Here is a 27,320-nt window from a genome sequence, read left to right on the forward strand (position 1 = left end):
GGTGTAAGGAAGTTATAAAAAGATAAATGCTTTGCCAGTTCTTTTAATCATTGTCCTTAGTAGTCTAGGGTTTTCCTGCTTATGTCCTAGAGTTAGAGTTCCCATAGACCTTTTAAAAAATTTTTTTTATTTATTTATTTGAGAGAAAGAGACATAGAGAGAGAGAAAGAGAGGGAAACAAAGACACAGAGATCTTCCATCTGCTGGTAATTTCCCAAAGGCCTGTAATAGCTGGGACTGGGTCAGGCCGGGAACTAAATCTGGGTCTCCCATGTGGATGGCAGCAACCCAACTACTTGAGCCATCATCTGCTGCACCTGCTGCCTCCCAGGGGAGGAGGGAAGGAGGGGAGGAGGGAAGGAGGGGAGGAGGGGAGGAGGGAAGGAGGAGAGAGGAGGGAAGGAGAGGAGGGAAGGAGAGGAGGGAAGGAGAGGCGGGGAGGAGGGGGGAGGAGAGGAGAGGAGGAGGAAAGGAGGAGAGAGGAGACGAGGGGAGGGGAGGAGAGGAGGGGAGAGAACCCATGCACCCTGGTATAGGATGAAGGTGTCTGAACCAGTATCTTAACCAATGTGCTAAAGACCCCCACACCCAACCAATACCTGCCAAAGGTCGAAATCTAGGGTATAATTTCAATTTCTGAAATGGATATACAACATGGCATTTTAGAGTCTGTCCTTAGACCTCTCTGTTACAAATTTTAGCTGCCAGAGTATCTTCTAAAACATAAATCGGATTTTGGTCACTGACAAAATTTGCACTGGTTTTCTTGCTGCCACAGTTCGGGGATCAGAACGCCTGCCCATAGGCATCTCAGGGCACCTTCTGCTCTCCTGCTCACAGAGCCTGCTTAGGGGGAGCGATGACCACTACAGGGGTAATTCGGAACAGGAACAGGCTGTGGTTACTGGAAACAAGCAAACACGTAAATACTTTGCCAACACCTGGGTCCTGAAGGAGCAACACGGCACAGCCGGCTCAACGAGGGGAACAGATGATCCCCTGGACACTGTCCATGCCCTGTAGAATGTATCATGGCCCCTTCCTGTCGACCAACACCACTGCCATGGCCACATGTAACAGGGGAAAAGAGGAGAAGAGCAGGCTCTGGTGGGCAGCAGCGTGTCTCCAGCTGGACCAATCACAGCCTGGCTGCTTTTAGGGCTCTGAGGAAGGAGGGGCTGCAGATCCTCCCTAGACAGCACCTGATACTCACTTCAAACTGACCCAGGTGGAAGAGGGCAGCAGAGCGATTGGCATAGCAGAGTGCAATGTCCTCAGTGTGGGGCCTTGAATGAGACACTCCCTGCAAAACAACGAGAAACAGAGATGGAAACCAGCAATTCCAAGGCTTTCTTTTTTTTCAGACAATACCGGCTCTGTCACTGGAGTCGGAATGAAACTGGGAAAGCTACTGAACCACCTTATGCCTCTCAGCCGCTTCAGCTTCATTTTTAACTATTAGAGCAAAGCAATGAAGATTCAGTGAGGAAATAAATATTTAAAGCACACTGAAGGCAGTGGCATCACAGTTTCAACCACAAACAACACTGAAGGACACAAAAGACTGAGGGAGTGGCAGGTGCTGTGGCATCGCAGGCTAAGCCTCCACCTGCTGCGCTGGCATCCCACACGGGTGACGGTTTCAGTCCTGGTTGCTCCACTTATTTTTTTTAATGGTACATGTTCAGATGTGGTGTGAAGTCTTTTTTTTAAAAAGATTTATTTATTTATTTGAAAGGCAGAGTTACAGAGAGGCAGAGGTAGAGAAAGAGAGAGGTCTTCCATCCACTGGTTCACTCCCCAAATGGCTACAATGGTTGGAGCTGTGCCAATCCAAAGCCAGGAGCCAGGAGCTTCTTCTAGGTCTCCCACGCGGGTGCAGGGGCCCAGGCACTTGGGCCATCTTCTACTGCTTTCCCAGGCCACAGCAGAGAGCTGGATCAGAAGTGGAGCAGCTGGGACTCAAACCAGCACCCATATGGGATGCGAGCACTGCAAGCAGCGGCTTTACCCAATATGCCACAGCACCAGGCCCTCGGCTGTACCACTTCGGATCTGGCTCTCTGCTAATGGCCTGGAAAAGCAGTGGAAGATGGACCAAGTACTGAGGCCCCTGAACCCACGTGGGAAATCCTGAAAAAGCTCCTGGCTCCTTGCTTCCGATCAGCCCAGTTCTGGCCCTTGCGGCCATTTGGGAAGTGAACGAGTGGAGGGAAGACCTCTTTCTGTCTCTCTGTAACTCTGCTTCTCAAATAAATAAATCTTAAAAAAAAAAAAAAAAAAAAAAAAAGACTGAGGCAAACATTTGCAAGTATAATCCTGTACCTAACAAATGGTGTATGGCAAAACCAGAAATTCATGAAAGAAAAAACACAAATAATTATCAATACATAGAAAATGGTAAGTTTAAATATGGATATACATGGATATGAAAGTGAAAGCAAAAATAAGGCACTTTTTACCATAAAATTGGCAAGGATTAGTAATAACCATGAAGGTGGCATCTCAAATTATTGGAGAAAAGATGGCTATTATTCAATGAGAAAAAAACTACAGTTGGCTCTGATAAATCTTTCACTGGATAAATTCCAAAAAAGTTGATCTTCCTTTTTGCCGTTGGTTCACCCTCCAATGGCTGCCGCGGCCGGCGCATCACGCTGATCTGAAGGCAGGAGCCAGGTGCTTCTCCTGGTCTCCCATGGGGTGCAGGGCCCAAGCACTTGGGCCATCCTCCACTGCCTTCCCGGGCCACAGCAGAGAGCTGGCGTGGAAGAGGGGCAACCGGGACAGAATCTGGCGCCCTGACCGGGACTAGAACCTGGTGTGCTGGCGCCGCTAGGTGGAGGATTAGCCTAGTGAGCCGCAGCGCCGGCTGAACTCTTTTTTTTTTTTTATTATTTATTTTTTTATTTTTTTATTTTTTTTTTATTTTTTTTGACAGGCAGAGTGGACAGTGAGAGAGAGAGAGACAGAGAGAAAGGTCTTCCTTTGCCGTTGGTTCACCCTCCAATGGCCGCCGCGGCCAGCGCGCTGCGGCCGGCGCACCGCGCTGATCCGATGGCAGGAGCCAGGAGCCAGGTGCTTTTCCTGGTCTCCCATGGGGTGCAGGGCCCAAGCACCTGGGCCATCCTCCACTGCACTCCCTGGCCACAGCAGAGGGCTGGCCTGGAAGAGGGGCAACCGGGACAGAATCCGGTGCCCCGACCGGGACTAGAACCCGGTGTGCCGGCGCCGCTAGGCAGAGGATTAGCCTAGTGAGCCGCGGCGCCGGCCCGGCTGAACTCTTAAAAGTAAGAAATGAGGGACTGGTGTTGTGGCTTAGGGGGTTAAGCTGCTACCTGTGACACCAGCATCCCATATAGGTGCCAGTTCAAGTCCCAGTTGCTCCACTTCTTTTTTTCTTTTCTCTCTCTTTTTTTTTTTTTTTTTTTTTTTTGACAGGCAGAGTTAGACAGTGAGAGAGAGAGAGAGAAAGGTCTTCCTTCCGTTGGGTCACCCCCCAAATGGCTGCTACGGCCTGTGCGCTGCGCCAATCTGAAGCCAGGAGCCAGGTGTTTCCTCCTGGTCTCCCATGCGGGTACAGGGGCCCAAGCACTTGGGCCACAGCAGAGAGCTGGACTGGAAGAGGAGCAACCGGACCAGAACCCAGTGCCCATATGGGATGCTGGCGCCACAGGCAGAGGATTAACCAAGTGAGCCACGGCGCCAGCCCCCAGCTGCTCCACTTCTGATCCAACTCTCTGCTAAAGCCCTGGGGAAAGCAGCTGAAGATGGCCCAAGTGCTCTGGCCCCTGCCCCAACGTGGAAGACCCAGGAGAAGCTCCTGGCTTCAGTATGGCCCAGCCCTGGCCATTGCCACCATTTGGAGAATGAACCAGCAGGCAGATCTCGGGATCTCTAAGCATGGCACACTGGAAGTCACAAAAAGATTAAAACATTTGACCTCATGAAAATAAAAAAAATTGGGGTGAGCATCTGGCTTAGCAGACAGGATACCCACATCTCATATTAGAGTGCTGGGCTCAAGTCCTGGTTCCACTCCTCATAGTTTCTATTAGTGTATCCTAAAAGGCAGCCAGTGATGGCTCAAGTACTTGGGTGCCAGTTGCCCATTGGGGGAGACCTGGACTGAGTTCCTGTGTCCTGGCTTTGGCCCGGACCAGCCCCAGCCATTGTGGGCATTTGGAGATTGAACCAGTAGGTGGGAGGAGCTATCTGTTTTTGTCTTTAACTCCCTCTCAAATAAAATAAAAAAAAAAAAAATTTACTCATAGTAAAAAAAAAAAAAAAAAAAAAAAAAAAAAAAAACCCAGTAAAAGCAGTATCAAAGGTAAAGATTGAACCAGAAAATGTATCTGCAAGCCATATTACAGGCAAAGAGCTAATTTGTTTACTTTACCAGAAGTTCCTGGAGATCAACAGGATGACAACCAATAATTCAACAGGAAAATATGCAAATACTGACAGTCCTTAAGGGAATACAAATGGCTCTTAAATGTATGAGAAAATGCTCAACCTCAGTTATTATAAACAAAATGCAAATTAAAACTGTACTGAAATGTCATTTTTTTTTTACCTATCAAATTGGCAAACACAAATAAGTTTAAAAAATGCTTACTTTCATTTACTTTTCATCTACTTGAAAGGCAGAGCAACAGAGAGAGAATCTGGCCTGGAAGAGGGGCAACCGGGAAAGAATCTGGCGCCCTGACCGGGACTAGAACCCGGTATGCCGGCGCTGCAAGGCGGAGGATCAGCCTAGTGAGCCGCGGCACCGGCCCAAAAAACAAATTTTTAAAAAAGATTTATTATTATTTATTTGAAAGGCAGAGTTACAGAGAGGCAGAGTCAGAGGCAGAGAGAGAGAGAGAGAAAGGTCTTCCATCTGCTGGTTCACTCCCCAACTGGCTGCAATAGCCAGAGCTGCACAGATTCGAAGCCAGGAGCCAGGATCTTCCTCCGGGTCTTCCCATGCAGGTGCAGGGGCCCAAGGAGTTGGGCCATCTTCCACTGCTTTCCCAGGACATAGCAGAGAGCTGGATCGGAAGTGGAGCAGCCAGGACTCAAACCAGTGCCCATATGGGATGCTGGAACTATAGGCGGCGTCTTTATCCATTACGCCACAGCTCCAGCCCCCAAAAATAAAATTGATAGCACATCAAGCTGGCAATGGAGAGGGATAATGCACATCCTCACATGTTGCCAGTGGGAGTATAAATTGGTCTCATGACTATAGAAGGCATTTTAGCAATATACATAAAAATTTTATATATTTTTTGCACATACATAATAATCTCCACTGGCCCAGTAATTCTTATTTTAGGAACTTATCCTATAGATAAGTGAAAATGATAAGCATACTAAGTTTTTCATTATAGAATTCCTATTTTTTTTATTCTTGAAATTTATTTGAGAGGCAGAGACAGAGAGAATGCTCCCACCTATTGGTTTACTCCCCAGATACCTGCAACAGCCAGGACTGGGCTGGGCTTGGAACCAGGAGCCAAACCCAGAACCCAGGCACTCTGATGTGGGATGTGGTTGTCTTAACTACTAAGCTAAACACCTGCTGTCATAGACTTATTTGAAACAGCAAAACTTAGGAAACAACTTAAATACTGCTCTATAGGATGTTTTTTATAACCCTGGTTAAATAAATGAGGGAACACCCACTGAGAATGCCACAGTCGCAAGAAGAACGAGGAAGCTCTCCACGCACCTCTGCGGAACAAGCTTGAAACCACCACCGTCGACTGAAGAGAGCACGGTGGTGGGCCAGGCATGGAATGCGTATGCAGGAGCGGGAATGACTCAGATTTGTCTGCATATGCTTGAAATGCTCTGGAAAGGCACGCTGAGCAGTGCTGGCTCACGGGCTGGGAAACAGGGTAGTCTGGGGCAGGGGAAGCTGAAGGGGCAAAGCTAGGGCAGGCATTGAATTCTCTTGCGACTTTTAAAATTGAACTATGTCCTATTCAAAAACAAATAGATATAATAATAAAAGTTCCATAACTGCCAGCCTGCTTAGGGTATGGAGAAACAAGCATCCCCGTACTCTGCCTGAGGCAGGTTAACTAGTTCTTTCCTGGAGAACTCAGCGTCAATGCCAAAGGCCTGAAAAAGCATCCATTCCCTTCGACCCAGCAGTTTATTCAATTTATCCTACGGAGTGACTCAGGTATACAAATATCTACATGGAAAGATGCTTGTGGTAACATTATGATACCAAGCAATTTGCCAACAGGAGATGTAAAATCAAGAACAGTTCCTCCTATTACAGGAACACGGAGCCAGTGGTGGAAAATCATGTTCTAGTGGAAAACCTAATAACATGAGCAAATGGGCACAATAAATTGTTGAGGAGGGAAAAAGCAGGCTACAAAACAGTAAGTGCAGCATTATCCCTATTTTGTAAAAGAAAAACACATTTTCAGAGAAAAAAGTCTGGCTGGCTGGGGATAAGCAAAAATGTTAACAGTGTCTATCATGGGTTATGAGATCTTTTTTTTCACTCTTTATGCTTCTCTATATTTTCCAAAGTAACATACACGACTTTCATAATAAGACAAAAACAACAAACATTATTTTTAAAAAGACAGAAAACAGCAGCTTTCCAGAAAATTGCAAAGTAGCAAAATCACCAAAATACCAGCTTAATGAAATAAGGAGGCTCATCTTCCTCCAAATCCAGAGAAAAAACTTCAAGTGATTTATTTATTTATTTGAAAGGCAGTGTGGCACACAGAAAGATCTTCTCTGCCCTGATTCACACTCCCCAGATGCCCACCATAGCCAGGGCGGAAGCCAGAAGCTCAGAACTCCATCCAGGTCTCCCACGTGGGTGGCAGGGACCAAGAATGTGAGCCGTCACTGCTGCCTCCCAGGTCCGCATGCGCAGGAAGCTGAGCTGGAAAGCAGAGCGAGGACTTGAACCTTGGCACTCTGATGTGGGCAGCAGGTGTTCCAAAGGATGGCACTGCTACTGTGTCACAACACCCACCCCCAGTAGATAAATTTTTCTTTTTCTTTTACAATGTATTTCATTTATTTGAAAGGCAGAGTTAGAGAGAGAGAGGAAGAGACAGAGAAATCTTCCATCTGCTGATTTACCACAACAGCTGGAGCTGGGCCAGGCCAAAGCCAGGAGCTTCTTCCAGGTCTCCCATGTGAGTACAGGGGTCCAAATACTTGGGCCATCTTCTGCTGCTTTTCTAGCCACATTAACAGGGAGCTGGATTGGAAGTGAAGCGGCTGGGACACAAACTAGGGCTCACATGCGATGCTGGAGTAGCAGACGGCAGCTTAACCCGCTGTACCACATTGCTGGCCCCTGGAGATAAATCTTAATTTTTTTTGTCTGACTTCACTTTTTTTTTTTTTTTAAGGTAAGGGTACCCCCTTTTTTTTTAAGATTTGTTATTTTATTTATTTATTTATTTATTTTGACAGGCAGAGTGGACAGTGAGAGAGAGAGACAGAGAGAAAGGTCTTCCTTTGCCGCTGGTTCACCCTCCATTGGCCGCCGCGGCAGGCGCATCACGCTGATCTGATGGCAGGAGCCAGGTGCTTCTCCTGGTCTCCCTTGCGGGTGCAGGACCCAAGCGCTTGGGCCATCCTCCACTGCACTCCCTGGCCACAGCAGAGAGCTGGCCTGGAAGAGGGGCGACCGGGACAGAATCCGGATTAGAGCCTGGTGTGCCGGCGCCGCAGGCGGAGGATTAGCCTATTGATCCATGGCGCCAGCCTGTTTGTTTATTTTAAAGGCAGAATTACAGAGAGGCAGAGAGAGACAGAGAGAGATCTTCCATCCACTGGTTCACTCCCCAAATGGCAGTAACAGCCAGAGATGGGCTGATCTGAAGCCAGGAGCGTCTTCTGGGTCTCCCACATAGGTGCAGGGGCCAAAGCACTTGGGCCATTTTCTACTGCTTCCCCAGGCTATAGCAGAGAGTTGGATCAGAAGTGGAGCAGCTGGGTCTTGAACCAGTGCCCATTTGGGATGCCGGCACTGCAGGCAGTGGCTTTACCCACTATGCTACAGCACCGGCCCCCTGACTTCACTTTTTATTGTACTTGTTTTCCTTGAACAACTTTTTATGTGATCACATTTATGATGTGCACGCATAAAGCTGAAGAGATTAGCTCTGAAAAATAACTATTAAGCCATTTATCACTAGATCATTACATCTAATGGATTTTAATCCTTCAGCAATCACTAAAGCTTACATTATTTAGCTAAATACTTTGTTGTAACACTACAAAGCAGGGATTTTATCAGTCATACAAGCTGCTGTTGCTAGGTCTGTTAGCTTTTTGAAAATTAACTCCAAAAACTTAAGCATAGGCCTGCTAAAGATACTTTTCAAATTTCCATTCATTCTTTTAATGTATAAGACCACAGACCTGTTGCAAGAACTGATACATTCTTGCCTTTAAGTCCATATAAATCTCTTCAAGGCTATGGGACGAAGTTTCTCAAGGGATATTGTTCTATTTCCTACAATGGAAACAGGAGTAGGAGTAACAACCTGCTTCATTTTTCTTTTGCAAAGAAATCTTTTTTTTTTAAAAAAAGATTTACTTATTTATTTGTTTGAAAGGCAGAATGGGGGGCCGGTGCAGTGGCGTAGCAGGTAAAACCACCACGTGCAGTGCCGGCATCCCATATGGGCACCGGTTTGAGACCCGGCTGCTCCATTTCCAATCCAACTCCCCGCTAATGTACCTGGGAAGGCAGTAGATGCTAACCCAATTACTTGGGCCCCTGTCACCCATGTAAGAGACTCAGATGGGGTTCCAATCTCCTGGTTGTAGCCATTTGGGGAATAAACCAGCAGATGGAAGCTCTCTCTTTTTCTCTTTCTCTTTGTTTGTAACTCTGCCTTTCAAATAAATGAAATAAATCTTTTTTTAAAAAAGAATACAAATAAAAAGAGAATGCTGCCCGTTTTCAAACCCAATCCACAAATGAGAGAGACAGAGAGAACGCTGGCTATGAGGTTTAGCAGACATACTGTCAAACTGCTGGGCTGGGAGCCTCTTACCTTAGAGTACAGCACTGCAGCCCCTGTGTAGTCTTTCTCCTGGAATTTTTTGTTTCCTTCTTCTCTGTAGAAAAGGGGAGCAGCAGGGTCCTTTCCCACGAAGTAACCTCTTGAGAGGCTTTTTAAAAACATCTCATCCTCAGGTCTCCATGGAGCAAGAAGGAAAATTTAAAAAGTAGAAATGTGTTATTTCAAGGAAAGCTCCAAACCACTGCACTTGAAACAAGTATGTGGGCCCCAGCACCAGCACTGTGATGGGTAAAGCCACCGCCTGCAGTGCCAGCATCCCATATGGGCACTGGTTCGAGTCCCAGCTGCTCCACTTCTGATCCAGCTCCCTGCTATGGCCTGGGAAAGCAGTAGAAGACGGCCCAAGTCCTTGGGCCCCTGCAGCCACGTGGGAGAACCAGAGGAAGCTCCTGGCTTCATATCAGCCCATCTCTGGCCATTGTGGCCATTTCAGGAGTGAACCAGCAGATGGAAGATCTTTCTCTGCCTCTGACTCTCTGTTGACTCTGCCTTTCAAATAAATAAATCAATCTCAATCTGTTAAAAAAAAAATGTGGGCCCCAGAGTACTGGAGCATGAGAAGCTGTACCAACTGGGTAATGCGTGGTCTCAGAGACTAGGGATCCAAATTTCTATTTAGAGCACAGGGTAGTAATTTTTAAATTCTGTATCTCATAATTACTGGCCAACAAACCAGGCCTTAGACTGTTTAGCATAAAGGAGCTTGGAGGAGGGTGGGACTTTGGAATAGCAGTTAAGCCAACTCTTGGGACACCTGCATTCCATATCAGAGTGCCTGGTTTGAATCCTGGATCTGCTGCTGATTCCAGCCTCCTGGTAAGATGTTGGGAGGCAGAAGGTGATGGCTCAAGCACCTAGATCCTTGTCACCCATGTGGAAGACCTGGATGAGCTTTGGGTTCTCAGCTTTAGCCTGCTCCAGCCCCAGCTGTTGTGGGCATCTGGGGGGTAAGTCAGGAAATGAAAGATTTCTGTCTCTCTAATTTTCAAAAAGACTGAAAATAAAAGTTTTTTTTTTTTAAGATTTATTTAAAAGGCAGAGTTAGAGAGAGAGAGAGACAGAGACAGAGACAGAGAGACAGAGACAGAGACAGTGAGAGATCTTCCATTCACTGGTTCACTCCCCAAATGGTTGCAACGGCCAGAGCTGGGCCGATCTGAAGCCAGGAGCTTCTTCCAGGTCTCCCACATGGTACAGGGCCCCAAGCACTTGAGCCATCTTCCACTGCTTTCCCAGGCACATTAGCAGGGAGTTGGATGGAAGCAGAGCAGCCAGGGCTTGAATCGACACCCAAATACGATGTTGGCACTGCAGGTGGCAGCTTTACCCTCTATGCCGCAGTGCTGGCCCATGAAAATAAAAGTTTAGAAAAGTGTCTTCTATACTGGGACTTGGCATGATACTTCTATGTATGTATATATTGAAATTTTAGAAAAACGAATTTCTTTTGTTTTTTTTTTTATAAGGTAAAAACAAAGTTAACATCAAATATGATTTCATTAAATATAACACATTAAAAAATCACAAATAACTCAAAAACAAAAATTAGCAAAGATTTTATTCAATTTAAAAGGTGTGCTTGCCTGTTCTAAACTTAATCCTGCAATACCGGTATGCCATAAGAGCCGCTTCAAGTCCTGGCTGCTCCATTTCTGATTCTGTTCCCTTTAATGTGCTTGGAAAAGCAGCGGAAAATGGCCTAAGTGCTTGGGCCCCTGCCATCCATGTGGGAGACCCAAACTAAATTCCAGGCTCCTGACTTCAGTCTGGGGAGTGAATGAGCAGATGGAAGATCTCCGTGTCTCTATGTAACTCTGCCTTTCAAATAAATAAATTAAAAAAAAAAAACACAAAAACACAAAAACTTACTCTCGTATGGAACACATGATGATGACAACATCCTATGTGTATTCCGTACACCAGAGCCTGTTCTTTTTCTATTTTTGTTTTGTTTTAAATTAGGTTAAACCTGAAAAATCCTAGTTCAAACAAAAAGGTTGTGGGGAACAGGATAATAGTAAAACTCTACTTCTTTAATGACACATATTCCTTAATCTTAATCCAAAATGATGATGAATGAACGCAATGTTTTGTAATTGTTCTTCAGCGTAATTAAGAACTAAGCTGCAATAATTCATTCTTTTCTTCAGGTACCAAGCTGAAATCTGCAACTGACTCACAGTTTTGAAAAGCAAATGGATGTGCTATCTTCTTTTTTTCAAATGCTTCAAATTTTCTTCTGGAATGTTGAGATAAAAAATTTGAGCTGGTGAGATGGAAAAGTTTTTTTTTTTTTTTAATTTTTTCACTGTAGTAAAATACAGAGAACATAGAAGTCATTTTCATCTTTTTTTTTTTTTTAAAGAAGTGATTCCTCCTATCCAACTGCATCCTTGCTGCAATTATTTCTTTTTAATATTTTAATTTATTTGAAAGGCAGAGTTAGAGGGAGAGAGGGAGAGACAGAGAAAGACAGAGAGAGAGATCTTCAATCATTCCCCAAATGGCTGCAATGGCCAGAGCTGTGCTGGTCCAAGGCCAGGAACCAGGAGTTTCCTCTGGGCCTCCAACGTGAGTGCAGGAACCCAAGCACTTGGGCCATCTGCTGCTTTCCTAGGCACATTAGCAGGGAGCTGGATTGGAAGTGGGGCAACTGAGACTCGAACCGATGTCTATATGGGATGCCGCCACTAAAGGTGGAGATTTAACCTGCTATGCCACAGTGCCAGCCCCTAGTTTAGTCTTTAAAAAAATTGTTTTTGAGAGCCAGAGAGAGCTCCCATCTGCTAGCTCACTCCAAATGCCCACAACAGCTGGGGCCTGGGGAGCCCAAAGCCAGGAGGCAGGACTCCAACCCAGGTCTTCTATGTGGGTGGCAGGAATCTGACCACCTGAGCTGTCATTGCTGTCTCCCCAGGTCTGCACCAACAGGAAGTTGGAATCACGAGTCAGAGCTGGGTTCAAACCTAGGTACTCTGATACAAGCCTTCCAGCTGGTGTCTTAACTGCTAGGCCAGCTGTCTACTTCATTTTAGTCATTTTTAAGTGTACAGTTCAGAGGCATCAAATACATTCACTACATTGTGCAACCACTGCACTGTTTTTGGAACCTTTTCATCATGCCTAAATGAAACTCTACCAGTCACACAGAAGCTCTTCATTTCCCCCGTGCCCACCCCGCGGCAGCCTACCCTGCTTCTATGAATGCCTCTCCTAGGCACCTTATGAATAGAATTAGACAAATATAATGGTCCCTTTGTGTGTGGTTTCTTTGATTTGGTAAAAACTGTTGAAGTTTCATGCATGCTGCAGCACGTACAAGAATTTCACCCTGGGGCCGGTGTTGTGGCATAGTAGGCAAGCTGCTATGTGCAGCACTGCCATCCCATGTGGGCATCGGTTCGAGTCCTGGCTGCTCACTTCTGATCCAGCTCCCTGCTAATGCACCTGGGAAAGCAGCAGAACATGGCCCAAGTCCTTGGGCCCCTGTACTCATGTGGGAGATCTGAAGGAAACTCCTGGCTCCTGGCTTTAGCCTGGCCCAGCCCTGGTTGTTGCCACCGTTTGGGGGAGTGAACCAGCAGATGGAAGATCTCTCTCTCTCTCTCCCTCACTCTCTCTGCCTTTCAAAATAAGTAATAATAATAAGAAAAAAGAATTCCCTCCTAAAATAAACAAAAAATAAGAAGAAAAGGAATTTTACTCCTTTTTATGCTGCATAATTTCTCACAATTTGTGTATCTCTTCATCTACTGAAGGGCATTTGAGTTGCCTCAACTTTTGGCTATTGTGAATAATGACGTTATGAATACTGGTGTGCAAACATCTGCTCAAGTCCAGCTTTTAGTTCTTTTGGGTACCAAACTCCGAAACGGAACTTCTAGACTGTCTGGTAACCCTAGGGTTAATTTTTGAGCAACTGCTATGTCATTTTCCACAGTGGCTGTGTCATTTTACATTCCTACCAGCAATGCTCAAGGGTTCTAACTTCTCCACAACCTCTCTGACACATGTCTTTTTTTTTTTTTTTTTTAATTTATTTTAAAGGACAGTGAGAGCAAGAGAGACAGAGACAAGACAGGGACAGAGATGTCTCCTATTTGTTGGTTTCCTCTTTGCAAATGCCCCAGGGGCTGAAGCTCGGAGCTGGGGACTCAACCTGGAGCATTAGCAAGGGTGGTAGGAATCCAACTCCTCACGCCACCACTGCTGTCTCCCAGAGTCCACACCAGGAAGCTGGGATCAGGAGCTGGAGCCAGAGCCAGGAACCACATGTAAGCACTCTGATGTGGGGGAAGCTGGCATCTGAACAGGTGTTAACCAGGAGGCCAAACATCTGCCACTAAAATGTCTTTTATATATTTTTCTTATCTCATCCCAATCCAGGATCAAGGTTCTGATATACTGAATTCAGTTGTAATTTTTTTGAGACAGTCTTGTAAGTTTTTTTGTTTTTCCTAAGTAACTTTTTTGAAGACACAAGGCCAGGAAAATGTTCTACCTTCTGATTTTGTTTCCTCATAATTCAGATTAAATTTTTTTTCTTGGTCAAGAATATTACCACATAGTTAAGTGTGTTTGTGGCTGTCCTGGGTATCTGTGGGAGACTGGTTCCAGGACCCTCAGAGATCTCAAAATACAGGGTGCTCAAGTTTCTTGTGTGAAGTGGGGCAGCCCTTGCATATAACTTTCACCACCCTCTAGCACTTCAAATCATCTCCAGATTACTTACGATTCCTATTCAAGGCTGTTTCGAAAAGCTCATGGAAAATGGCACTAAAAGATGAGTTTATTTTGGTGTAGACATTTTGAGGGATGGGCACTGTGGTGCAGGTTAAGCTGCCACATGGGACACCCACATCTCAGAGTGCCAGGGAATGAGTCTTGCCTGTGCTTCCCATCCAGCTTCCGGTTTATGTGCACCCTGGGAGGCAGCAAGTGATGACTAAAGCACCTGGCTCCCTCCCACTCATGTGGGAGATCCAGATGGAGTTCTAGGCTCCTGGCTTCGGCCTGGCCCAGCCCTCACTGCTGCAGGAATTAGGGGAGTGAACAATGGGTAGGACAACTTCCTTTCTCCTGTCACTTTGTATTTCACATAAATAAAAATAAACAAACTTTTAAAAATATTTGAAATCCAGGCATAGGCAGGGTCTTCAAAACATTCATGAAAAATGTGTACTATGAAAAACTATGCATGGATTTCAGAATTGTGCATAGAAGCTGCACACATCCTCTCAGATGTTTTAAATCATCTCTAGATGACTTATAATACCTAATGCAATATATTTAGGGGTTGGCGCTGAGACACAGCGGGTTACAGCCCCGGCCTGCAGCACTAGCATCCCGTATCTGCACTGTTTCGAGTCCTGGCTGCTCCTCTTCCAATCCAGTTCTCTGCTATGGTCTGGAAAAGCAGAAGATGGCCCAAGTACTTGGGCCCCTGCACCCATGTGGGAGACCTGAAAGAAGCTCCTGGCTCCTGGCTTTGGACCCGCTCAGCCTTGGCCATCACAGCCATTTGGGGAGTGAACCAGAGGATGGAAGATTTTCTCTGTCTCTACTTCTTTCTGTAACTCTGCCTTTCAAGTAAATATAATAAATCTTTAAGAAAAACCCAATAGGGCCAGCGCCGTGGCTCACTAGGCTAATCCTCCGCCTTGTGGCGCCAGCACACCGGGTTCTAGTCCCGGTTGGGGCGCCAGATTCTGTCCCGGTTGCCCCTCTTCCAGGCCAGCTCTCTGCTGTGGCCCGGGAGTGCAGTGGAGGATGGCCCAAGTGCTTGGGCCCTGCACCCCATGGGAGACCAGGATAAGTACCTGGCTCCTGACACAGGATCAGCGCGGTGCACCGGCCGCAGTGCGCCGGCCGCGGCAGCCATTGGAGGGTGAACCAACGGCAAAGGAAGACCTTTCTCTCTGTCTCTCTCTCTCTGTCTACTCTGTCTGTCAAAAAAAAAAAAAAAAAAATATATATATAGAAATATAAATATTTGTGATACTATATTATTTATGGAATTATGACAAGAAAGCAAGTCTATGTACAGTACTAGTGAAATTTTTAAAAAATATTTATTTATTTGAAAAGTAGAAAAGAACAGAGAGAGAGATGTCTTCCACCTGCTGGTTCACTCCCCAAATGGCGGCAGTGGCTAGGGCTGGGCCAGGTCAAAGGCAAGAGCGTGGAACACATCTGGGTCTCCCACGTCGGTGCAGGCCAAGCACTTGGACGACCCTCTGCTGCCTTCCTAGCAGCATTAGCAGGAAGCTGGAATGGAAGTGGAGTGTTGAGACTGGAACTGGCACTCTGATGTGGGATGCTGGTGTTGTGAGAGCGGCGTAACATGCTTCACTACAACGTGGGCTTCTATTTTCATTTTATTTGAAACATAAATACAGACACAGATCTTCCACCTGCTGGTTCACCACCAAACGCCTCCAACAAAGCCAGGAGCCTAGCACTCCGTCTGTCACCTGCTGCCTCCCAGGGTGTGTATTAGAAGGAAGCTCGAGCGGAAGCAGAACAGCCAGGATTCGAATCAGGTACTCGGATATGGGAGGAAGGCAACCCAAGTGGTGACCTAACCACTATGCCTCACTCCCACCCTACGTTGCCCTAACTCAGGTTAGTAGCAACCTCTTGATTTGGCTCTGTGATGTTTTTATATAAACCCATCAGTGTCTGAGTACTTCCCTGCTTGGACTCCCGTCCAATCAGCACAAAGTCAAAACGACGAGTGCAGCTGTGAGAGCGGCCTCTAGGTTTCAGCTGCAGGGAGGCGAGGGGAATGGGGGACCCCTTTGTCTCAGAAGGTTTTCAAAGGTGATGAAAGGATCTATTTTGGGGGAACATTCCTCAAAGACTATAAATCGGCAAGAAAGAAAAGTGTATGCCTGGCTTTAAACTTTAAAGGTCTAAAATTCATACTTTGATTTAATAGACATGCATATGGAGATTAGAAGTTTAAATCTTTTTTGGTCCTGTTTAGATTGTGATTTAACAGTCTTATAAATAGCTCCTTGAGCTGATTTTTTGTTTAAAAGAAATTTATTGATTGATTTGAAAGGGAGAGAGATGGAGGGAGAGGGAATGAGCTCCCATCTGTCCACAATGGTGGGGGCAGCAAAGCCAAGAGCTAGCCTAATCCAGGTCTCGCACAAGGGTGGTAGAAACTCAATTACTTGAGCTATCACTGCTGTCTCCCAGGGTCCAATCAGGAGCCAGAGCCAGGGGTTGAACCCAGGAACTCTGACTTGGGATGCAGGTATACTAACTAGCATCATACTCATCCGAGTTAACTTACTTTTAAATATAGAAGTCTGGGGCTGAATTGGTGAGAGAGACATACAACAAACAAAAATGCAGGTGATTATGAACACCAGGGAAAACAAGAAAGAAAATGTAATTCAAAGCAGGCTGTGTGGCTCATGTGAGTAATATTTACACAGACCTAGGAATATATGCGCTGAATGTTGGTTTAACCAATCTAATATTCTATCAGTTGTATTATGTCATAAATTATAAAACAGTGATACAAGAGAAGAGGTTTGAAAACAGTATACACCTGCGATATGGAGATGAGACAGTCAAATTTACATCTAAAACTGAAATCTGAAGAAAGAGCCATGTCAGCATACTGTTTAGAAATATGAGATTATACGAGAAACAGAATCATGTAGAACAAGCTGTCTCCAAGAAACAGGGGTCAGGAATAATGAAAAGTGGGACACAGGGCTGCTGTTTTTGCTTATGAGCTTTGAAGTATTATTTGATTTCTTAAACCTTGTATGCATATTATTCTGATACAAAATCAAATTAAGGAAACCATTTCCACTGAATAAGGCACTGGGTCTGCATGGTTTTACAGGATTTTTCCACCTGTCTTTGAGAACCATGGCGCCCCTTCCGTATATAAACTATTCAGAGCATAGAAAAAAATGGGAGGGCACCACAACCTTCATACCAAGAACTGACAAAGACAGCATAAACATACAAGTTAATATCATATATAACATAGATACAAAAACTAAAAATAATGTTAGCAAATTGAATCTAGAATGTGTCAAAAAAATGATAAATTATAATCAAGCACAGGGTTTATCACCCAAATAGTTCAATTACAATAAATTTGCTGATGTAAATGCTGCATTAACAGATTGAAAGAGAAAAAGAAGGGGCGAGTATTTGGCTCATCTGAGTGTGTGGGTTCAAGCCTCTGCTTCAGATTCAACTTCCTGCCAATGTGCTTGGGAAGCAGTTGGCGCTGGCTCCAGTATTTGGGTTCCTGCCACCCATGCGGGAGACCTAGATGGAATTCCTGGTTCCTGGATTCAGCCTGGCACAATACTGGCTGTTGCAGCCATTTGAGAAGTGAACTTTTGGGTGGAAGATCTCTGTCTCTGTCTCTCTTCAGTCTTTCAAATAAACAAACAAAACTTTAAAAAATACAAAAATTTTAAAAAGAAAAATGTATTAAAAGAGTATTTGATAGGGCAGGCGCCGCGGCTCTCTAGGCTAATCCTCTGCCTGTGGCGCTGGCACCCTGGGTTCTAGTCCTGGTTGGGGTGCCGGTCCTGTCCCGGTTGCTCCTCTTCCAGTCCAGCTCTCTGCTGTGGCCCAGGAGTACAGTGGAGGATGGCCCAGATGCTTGGGCCCTGCACCTGCATGGGAGACCAGGAGGAAGCACCTGGCTCCTGGCTTCGGATCGGCGCAGTGCGCCAGCCACAACACACCAGCCATAGCAGCCACTTGGGGGATGAACCAACGGAAAAAGGAAGACCTTTCTCTCTCTCTCTTTCTCTCTCACTGTCTAACTCTGCCTGTCAAAAAAAAAAAAAAAAAAAAAAAAAAAAAAAAAAGAGTATTTGATAAAATTCAATACTTATTTATGATAAACATTTTAATATTTAAGACTATCAGGCAACTCCCTTAAACCAAAACAGGGTATATTCTACAAACCTATAGTAAATGTCATAAATAACTGTTACTATTCCACATTATACTAGAGGTCTAATTAATGCTATGAAAATTAAAAAGTGAAATAAAAGGTAAAAATATAAAAATGATTACTATTTTCACACAGTTATTTAAGATGAAAAACTGAGGCTAGCATTGTGGTGCAGTGGGTTAAGCTGCCAGCTACAACACTGGCATTCAACATGAGCACTGGTTCAAGTCTGGACTCCACTACTTCTTATCCAGCTCCCTGCTAATGCACCTGGGAAAGCAGCAGAAGATGACTCAAGTGCTTGGGCCCCTGCCACCCATGTGGGAGACCAAAATGGAGTTTCATGCTCCTGGCTTTGGCCTGGCCCAGCCCCGGCTGTTGCAGCCCTGTGGGGAATGAACCAGTGGATGTAAGATCTCTCTCTCTCTCTCTCTCTCTCTACTTTTTAAGTAAGTAAATCTTTAAAAAGCAAAACAAAACCTTACAGCAAGTGAGAATAATTGAATAGGAAATGTGTAAGACCTATACAACAAAAGCTATAAAGCTTTACTTAAGGACACAAAAGAAACTAAATAAATGGCAAGACATACCCTTTTCATATATGAAAAAATTTAATATTGTAAAAATGTCAGATCTCTCCTAATGAAACTATAAGTCCAACACAATCATAATAAAAAAAAGCCAACAATTTTTATGGAACTAGACAAGACAATTCCGAAGTCTACACAGGGGAAATACACACAAAATAGCCAACATAATCTTCAAAAAGAACAACGATAGAGGACAGGCACATGGCTTAGCGGTTATGATGGCGGCCAGGAAACCTGGATTCAAGCTTCCTGCTAATGTACATCTTGGGAGGCAGCAGGTGATGGTTCAAGTACTTGGGTCCCTGTCACCCATGCGGGAGATCTAGATTAAGTTTCTGGCTCCTAGCTTCAGCCTGGCTGAGTCCCAGCTGTTGCAGGCATTTAGGAGTGAACCAGGGGCCAGTGCTGGGGCATAGCAGGTAAAGCTGCCACCTGCAGTGCCAGCATCCCATAGGGGTGTCAGTTTGAGACCCGCATGCTCCACTTCTGATCCAGCTCCCTGTTAATGCACCTGGGAAGGTAGCAGAAGACAGCCCAAGTCCTTGGACCCCTGTACCCATGTGTGAGACCTGGATAAAACTCCTGGCTTCAGTCTGGCCCAGCCCTGGCCCAGCCCTGGCTGTTTTAGCCATCTGGGGAGTCATCGGATGAAAGGTCTCTCTCTCTGCCTCTCCCTCTCTGTAACACTGCCTTTCAAATAAAAAAATGTTGGGAAAAAAAAAAAAGGAGCAAATAAGCAGATGGGAGCTGCCTGCCTCTCAAATAAATAATTAAGGATTTATTTATTTGAAAGGCAGAGCAACATAGAGGGAGGGGGAGGGGATGGAGAGAGGGGGAGGGGATGGAGAGGGAGAGAGGGAGAGAGGGAGAGAGGGAGAGAGGGAGAGAGGGGGAGGGGGAGAGGGAGAGGGAAGAGAAATCTGGGGCCAGTGCTGTGGCGCAGCGGGTTAATGCCCTGGCCTGAAGCACTGGCTTCCCATATGGGCGCTGGTTCAAGACACGGCTGCTCTACTTCCGATCTAGCTCTCTGCTATGGCCTGGAAAAACAGTAGAAGATGACCCATGTCCTTGGGCCCCTATACCCACGAAGGAGACCAGGAAGAAGCTCCTGGCTCCTGGCTTCGGATCGGCATAGCTCTGGCCGTTGCGGCCAATTGGGAGTGAACCATCAGATGGAAGACCTCTCCCTCTCTCTCTCTGCCTCTCCTTTCTCTGTGTAATTCTGACTTTCAAATAAATAAATAAATCTTAAAAAAAAAAAAAAAAAGAAAAAGAAAGAAAAATCTGGTTCATTCCCCAGTGGCTATAGCCAAGGAGCCTGGAACTCCATCCTGCTCTCCTGCATGGGTGGCAGGGGCCCAAGTACTTGAGTCATCATCTGCTGCTTTCCCAGGTGCATTAGCAGGAAGTTGGATCAGAAGTGGAGCAGCCAAGATGCCTACCAGAACTCCACTATGGGATGTCAGTATGACAAGCAACAGTTCAATTACCTATTCCAATACTGGCCCTTAAATAAAAACTTTAAAAAAGGACAATGTGGGGCTGGTGCTGTGGCACAGCGGGTTAAGTCACTGCCTATGAAGCCAGCATTCCACATGAGCACCAGTTCATGTCCTGGCTGCTCCACTTCTGATCCAGTTTCCTGCTAATGGTCTGGAAAGGCAGTAGAAAATGGCCCAAGTGCTTGGGCACCTGACAGCCAAAGATCCAAAAGATGTTCTTGGCTCCCGGTTTTGGCCTGGCCCAGCCTGTATAGGAATTGATCCAGTAGATGGAAGATTACTCTTTTTCTCCATCTCTCCCTCTTCTAACTCTTTCACATAAATACACAAATCCTTAAAAAACAAACAAACAGAACAAAAGGGACAACGTGTGGGGGCGAGGCCTGCTGGACAGCAATGCCACATTTGTGCCAGACCTCCCTGCTTCTGAGCGCTCTTTCTTCCACCTCTGGTAAATCTCTGTGGGGAAATACTCCCTGGGGCTGAAACAGAGTTGCCTTCAATTTCACAAAAGGAGCCCCTCGCCTTTGGCTGAAGGCATGTGCTTGCGATAAGATAAACTTGGGTTGACCTGAGCCCAACATGGAACCTGTGAAACTCTCCCTGGGGTTATTAAACGACCAGGGTGTGCCCAGGGCTGCACATGGTTACAGTGCCCACTAGATGGAGACCGTCCGTCAGATGAAGAAATGTAAAATGAGATGACATCCTCTGAACCCCAGGAGACAACCAGCCTGAAAACAGATCCGCTTTTGGACATCCCCGTCTCAGGGCTGGGATTCATGATCCGAGCTGGGTTCTTGTTACTTGAAACTGGAGGAGTTCTAAGATGGTGCTATGAAGTCACAGGAATTCAAACTCTTTGGTTTGGGCACAGACGTAGCATCCAGAAACAAATTCATAGATAAGTGGGAATTTCACTTTAATGAGTGCATTACTCTGAAGCATTGGGGAAAGGATGGGCCATTCAATAAATGTTGTAGAAAAATTGTCTAGCTGGGGAAGGTTAGACTATGTCACACACAGAATGAACTGTACACCTGAAACATGTATGTGATTTTTTAAAGATTTATTTTGAAAGGCATAGTTACAGAGAGAGAGAGAGAGAGAGAGATCCCTCAATCCATTGTTTCACTCCCCAAATGGCCGCAAAGGCAGGGATTGGGCCAGGCTGAAGACAGAACCCAGGAGCTTCATCCAGGTCTTCCACATGGTTGCAGGGGCGCAAGCATTTGGGACATCTTCTGCTGCTTTCCCAGGCACGTTAGGAGGGAGCTGGATCGGAAGTGGAGCAGCTGGGACTCAAACATCCCATACGGGATGCTGGCACTGCAGGCGGCAGCTTAACCTGCTATGCCAATACTGGCCCCTATGTACATAATTTTTAAAGAGAGATTTATTTATCTGAAACACAGAGTTACAGAGAGAGAGGAAGAGATCTTCCACCCATGGGTTTACTCCAGTGACTGCAATGGCCTGGGCCAGACCAAAGCCAGAAGCCTGAAACTCCACCCCGGTCTCCCACATGGGTGCAGGTGTCCAAGTACTTGGGCCATCTGTTCTTTTCTTTCCTTTTTAAAAGATTTATTTATTTATTTGAAAGGCAGAGTTACAGACAGGCAGAGAGAGAGAAGGGGGGGGCAGGGAGAGGGGGAGGGAGAGGGGGGAGGGGGAGGGGGAGGGGGAGGGAGAGAGGAAGGGAGAGGGGGAGGGGGAGAGGAAGAGGGAGACGGAAAGAGGGAGAGAAAGAGAGAGGTGTCTTCCATCCGCTGGTTCACTCCCCCAGATGGCTCCACTTCCAAACCAGCTCTCTGCTGTGGTCTGGGAAAGCAATGGAAGATGGCCAAAGTCCTTGGGCCCCCACACCCACGAGGGAGACCTGGAAGAAGCTCCTGGCTCCTGGCTTCAGAATGGCCCAGCTTCAGCTGTTGCAGGGTTGGGTGACAGGGGCCCAATTACTCAAGCTGTCTTCTGCGGCTTTCCCAGGCCATTAGTAGGGAGCTGGATTGGAAGTGGAACAGCCAGGACTTGAATTGATGCCCATGTGGGATGCTGGCATTGGAAGCAGAGGTTTTACACCAGCCCTGGAAGATCTATTTCTGTCACTCTTCCTTTCAAAAAAATAAAAACAAAAAGAAAGATACCCGGGGTTCTAGTCCCAGTCAGGGCACCGGATTCTGTCCCGGTTGCTCCTCTTCCAGTCCAGCTCTCTGCTGTGGCCCAGGAGTGCAGTGGAGGATGGCCCAGGTCCTTGGGCCCTGCACTCGAATAGGAGACCAGGAGGAAGCTCCTGGCTTCGGATCGGCACAGCGTGCCGGCTGCAACACGCTGGCCATAGTGGCCATTTGGAGGGTGAACCAACGGAAAAAGTAAGACCTTTCTCTCTTTCTCTCTCTCACTGTCTAACTCTGCCTGTCAAACAAACAAACAAACAAAAAGTGCACACACATATATACAAGTGTGTGCTCAAGTTCCTTACATAAAATGAACTAACTGCATAATTTATGCATACTCTCCCATATACTTTATATCATCTCTAGATTAGTTACAACACCCAATGCAATGTAAATGCTATGTAAATAGGTATTATTCTCTATTGTTTAGGAAATAATGACAAGACAAAGGCCTGAACGTGTTCAGTACAGATGCAACCACCACAACCCTGACTACACAGGAGCCGGGCCCAAGGCTCACACAAGCCCCTGAGGTGCTGAAGCTGTGGTGGCAGGAAGCTACAGCAGGACACGCCTGCCACGCACCTCATTTGCATGAATCAGCATAGTGCTTGCAAATTCAAGGTTTTTTTTTAAACTTTCTTATAAAGAGATTTAATTACTTTTCTGAAAGGCAGAGACACGAAGAATACTTTTAAAAATAATTTGAAAATGTGATTGAATCTGTGTCCATGGACACAGAGAGCCTTTATACAGTGAAAGATACCATAATCAGATAGAAAAAAAAAAAAGATAAACAGAATAGGAGAAAAACATAGACAGCAAAGAGTTATATAGTCAGACTTCTAAAGATCTCCTGTAAATTAGTAAGAAAGACAGCAAAGAAAAAAAAAATGGGAAAGGACATGGTGAGCAAGTCAGAGAAGAATGGGCTCTAATGTATGAAAAAGAACATTACTTCACTTTGTAATCAGAAAAATGCAAAGTGTGATTTTTTTTTTTCTTAGGATGACAGAATTAAAGACTGTTCCTTACCAGCGCTGGTGAGGAAGCGGGAAGTGACTTCCTGTTCACGGTGAAGGGTAAAGCCTTTCGGGAAGGCAACCTGGCAGCACCTGCTCGATTTTCAAGGCTCATAACTGAGTGCAGCAATTCCTTGTCTAAGAATTTATCTTAATTTCTTAAATTTGTGTACAAGAACATATGCATCATTCACTGTAGCAGTAAAAATGCACACACGAAAAACAAATGAAAATAATTATCTGGGGCCGGTGCTGTGGTGTAGTGGGTTAACGCCCTGGCCTGAAGCACCCGCATCCAATATGGGCGTGAGTTCTAGTCCTGGTTGTTCCACTTCAGATCCAGCTCCCTGCTATGGCCTGGGAAAGCAGTATAAGATGGCCCAAGTCCTTGGGTCCCTGCACCCACGTGGGAGACCTGAAAGGAGCTCCTGGCTTCAGATCAGCTCAGCTCCAGCTATTGTGGCCATTTGGGAAGTGAACCAGCAGATGGAAGACCCCTCTCTCTGTTTCTACCTCTCTCTGTAACTTTTTCAAATAAATAAAAATAAATCTTTTTAAAAAAAGTCAACAGGGGCCAGCTCCATAGCTCACTTGGTTAATCCTCCATCTGCGGCGCCGGCATCCTATATGGGCACCGGTTCTGATCTAGGTTGCTCCTCTTCCAGTCCAGCTCTCTGCTGTGGCCCAGGAAGGCAATGGAGGATGGTCAAGTGCTTGGGCCTCTGCACCCACGTGGGAGACCAGAAGGAAGCACCTGGCTCCTGGTTTCGGATCAGCGTAGCTCCAGCCATAGCGGCCATTTGAGGGGTGAACCAACAGAGAGGGGCTTTCTCTCTGTCTCTCTCTCTCTTACTGTCTAACTCTATCTGTCAAATAAATAAAAAAAATATATCTTAAAAAAAGTCAACAATAAAAAATAAGGGGTCATTTTAAAAAATACACAAGGGGCTAGCACTGTGGCATAGTGAGTAAGGCCGCCACCTGCAGTGCCGGCATCCCATATGGGAGCCGGTTCTGGAACTGACTGCTCCAATTCCAATCCAGTTCTCTGCTGTGGCCTGGGAAAGCAGTAGAAAATGGCCCAAGTCCTTGGGCCCCTGCACCCACGTGGGAGACCCCAAAGAAACTCCTGGTTCCTGATCTGCGCAGCTCCAGCCGTTGCGGCCATCTGGGCAGTGAACCATCGGAAGGAAGACCTCTCTCTCTCTCTCTTTTTATGTAACTCTGACTTTCAAATAAATAAATCTTTTTTTTAAAAGAAGATTTAAAAAAAAAAAGATTTATTTATTTATTTGAAAGTCAGAGTTACGGGGTCGGGGGAGGCGTCTTTCATCTGATGGTTCACTCCCCAATTGGCTGCAACGGCTGGAGCTGTGCTGATCCGAAGCCAGGAGCCAGGAGCTTCTTCTGGGTCTCCCACACGGGTGCAGCGGCCCAAGGACTTGGGCCATCTTCTACTGTTTTCCCAGGCAATAGCAGAGAGCTGGATCAGGAAGTGGAGCAGCCGGGTCTCAAACTGGTGCCCATATGGGATGTGGGTGCTTCATGTCAGGGCGTTAACCTGCTGTACCACAGCGCCAGCCCCTCCTTTTTTTTTTTTGACTTATTTATTTATTTGAAAGAGTTACACAGAGAGAAGAGAGGCAGAGAGAGAGAGAGAAATAAATAAATCTTAAAAAAATAAAAAATTACACAGTTACCGACAAATGTATGAAAATATATAAAAAGGACTAGAAAGTTACTTTAGGGGGCTGGTGCTGTGGTATAGTGGTTAAAACAGCTACATTTGAGGCCAGCACCCCATATGGGCACTGCTTTGAGTCCTGATTGCTCCAATTCCAATCCAGCTTCCTGCTAATGGCCTAGGAAAAGCAGAAAAAGACGGCCCAAGTGTTTGAGTCCCTGCATGCACATGGGAGACCTGGAAGAAGCCCCTGGCTGCAGCCTGGCCCAGCCCCGGCCCTCGCAGCCACTGGAGAAGTGAACCAGCGGGTAGAGTTCTGTAACTCTTTCAAAAACAGAAAAGAAAAGAAAAAGAAAGTTACTGTAGTAACTTAGTAACTGTGATTACCTCTGTGAAAGAGTGAGAAGAAGGGTAACGGGGAAACTCATGTTTCATTTTATTAAATATTATTTCAACCTCTTATAATAGAAATGTATTTTTATCTTACATGAATAAATAAGGAAAATAATTAAAAGAGGTATAATCCTACTTGTACCGAGTACCTGAACTAGCCAAATCTCAAAACTAAACTAATTTTTTTAAGATTTATTGTATTTATTTGAAGGGTAGAGTTAGAGAAGGAGAAAGAGAGAGAGAGGACTTCTATCAGCTGGTTCACTCCAAAAACTGGCCGCAACCACCGGGGCTGGGCCAGGCCAAAGCCAGGAGCCAGGATCTTCTTTTGGGTCTCCCACATGGGTGTCGGAGCCCAAGGACTTGGGCCATCTTCCACTGCTTCCCCAGGTGCATCAGCAAGGCGCTGGATAAAGTAGAGCATCCAGGACTTGAACCGGCAACCATATGGGATGCAGGCACTGTAGGCTAGGCTTTAACCTGCTGAGCTACAGCACCGGCCCCTAAACTCATTCTTTATTCAAGTAATATCTGAGTGCCTATTAAGTGGCCAGGCACAAGATAAAGATGCCAACCTTGACTTGAAAGGTATGTTTTTGTGGACCTGCATATATATGAAATTCTCATTTACATGTGTATGCCATTCTGAGCATTGAAATGTGTCAGTTATTAAACTAAGAATTTCATCTACATTACCAAGCTGTCATTCAATGACTATTTACTGAGAATTTATTTTTTGACACTACACTGTTCTTGTCTATAGAAAGACAAATATAGACACAGGGACATGAGGTCTCTGTCCTCATGAAATTTAAAATTTAGTGGTGAACACAGACATTAATTAAATAACCACACAAATAAGTAAAGGAAAAGCACACAGTATGGTAAACATATAAACAGTAAAGATGATCCCACTGAGGCTCGCAGAAGGTTTGCCTGGGGGCCGGCATAGCAGGTACAGCCACCACCTGCAGTGCCAGCATCCCATATGGGTGCTGGTTCAAGTCCTGGCTGCTCCACTTCTGATTCAGCTCTCTGCCAGGGCGTGGGAAAGCAGTGGAAGATGGCCTAAGTCCTTGGGCCCCTGCACCCGCATGGGAGACCCAGAAGAAACTCCCGGCTCCTGGTGTTGGATTGGCACAGCTCCGGCCGTTACAGACAATTGGGGAGTGAAACAGTGGATGGAGGACCTCTCTCTTTTTCTCTCTCTCTGCCTCTCCTTCTCTCTCTGTGTAACTCTGACTTTCAAATAAATAAATCTTAAAAAAAAAAAAAAAAAAAAAGGTTTGCCTTATCCTAAAGGATAAGCAGAAACCAATCAGGCTCAGGGCTGGCATTGTGGCATAGCAGGTGAAGCTGCTGGCATCCCATAGGGGTGCCAGTTTGAGTCCCGGCTGTTCCATTTCCTATCCACCTCCCTGTTAATGTGCCTGGGAAAGCATCGGAGGATGGCCCAAGTGCTTGGGCCCCTGCCACCGACATGGGAGACCCAGAAGAAGCTCCTGGCTCCTGGCTTCAGTCTGGCCAAGCTCCGGCAGTTGTGGCCATTTGCGGAGTGACCCAGCAGATGGAAGATTTCTATCTCTCCTTCTTTCTCTGTAACTCTGTCTTTCAAAAAAATAATGTCTTTAAAAAAAGATAAATAATACTTACAAACCTTTAAGAAAAGAAATTAATGAGGCTCATGAAGCTGGGCTGCAGGGGAGTTAGGAGGAGCATTTCAGGCAGAAGAAATATCCTAAGTAAAGGTCACATGGTGAGAAGCATAGTGCACACCAAGCACTGAAAGGGTGCAGGGTCACTGTCAGATGTCTACAACAGCCAGGCTGGTGCCCATAAGGGATGCTGGCATTGCAGGCAGCAGCTTTACCTGCTATGCCAAAGCGCTGGCCCCAGCTGTTTTTGTTTTGAAACGGAGAGAAAGAGAGAGACAG

The 27,320-nt window shown here is 45.8% G+C and overlaps 1 protein-coding gene across 4 annotated transcripts in view; it reads right to left on the reverse strand.

Moving 5' to 3' along the window:
* Positions 1-27,320, reverse strand: part of SMYD4 (SET and MYND domain containing 4) — a 63,558-nt gene that overhangs the window by 22,056 nt on the left and 14,182 nt on the right. For 3 of the 4 annotated variants that reach the window (XR_011383626.1, XM_051824515.2, XM_002719045.5), the window contains exons 3-4: positions 9,045-9,189; positions 1,214-1,303 (exon numbers count right to left, since the gene is read on the reverse strand). Coding sequence is in view for 2 of the 4 variants with exons in the window: in XM_051824515.2 (XP_051680475.2) it covers positions 1,214-1,303; positions 9,045-9,189 (235 nt within the window). In the remaining 2 variants the exon portion in view is untranslated. The remainder of the gene's footprint in view (positions 1-1,213; positions 1,304-9,044; positions 9,190-27,320) is intronic. The other variant, XM_070061184.1, reaches the window with a different exon arrangement.

The sequence above is a fragment of the Oryctolagus cuniculus genome, chromosome 17 (genome assembly GCF_964237555.1).
Source record: "Oryctolagus cuniculus chromosome 17, mOryCun1.1, whole genome shotgun sequence".
NCBI classification, from domain to species: Eukaryota; Metazoa; Chordata; class Mammalia; order Lagomorpha; family Leporidae; genus Oryctolagus; species Oryctolagus cuniculus.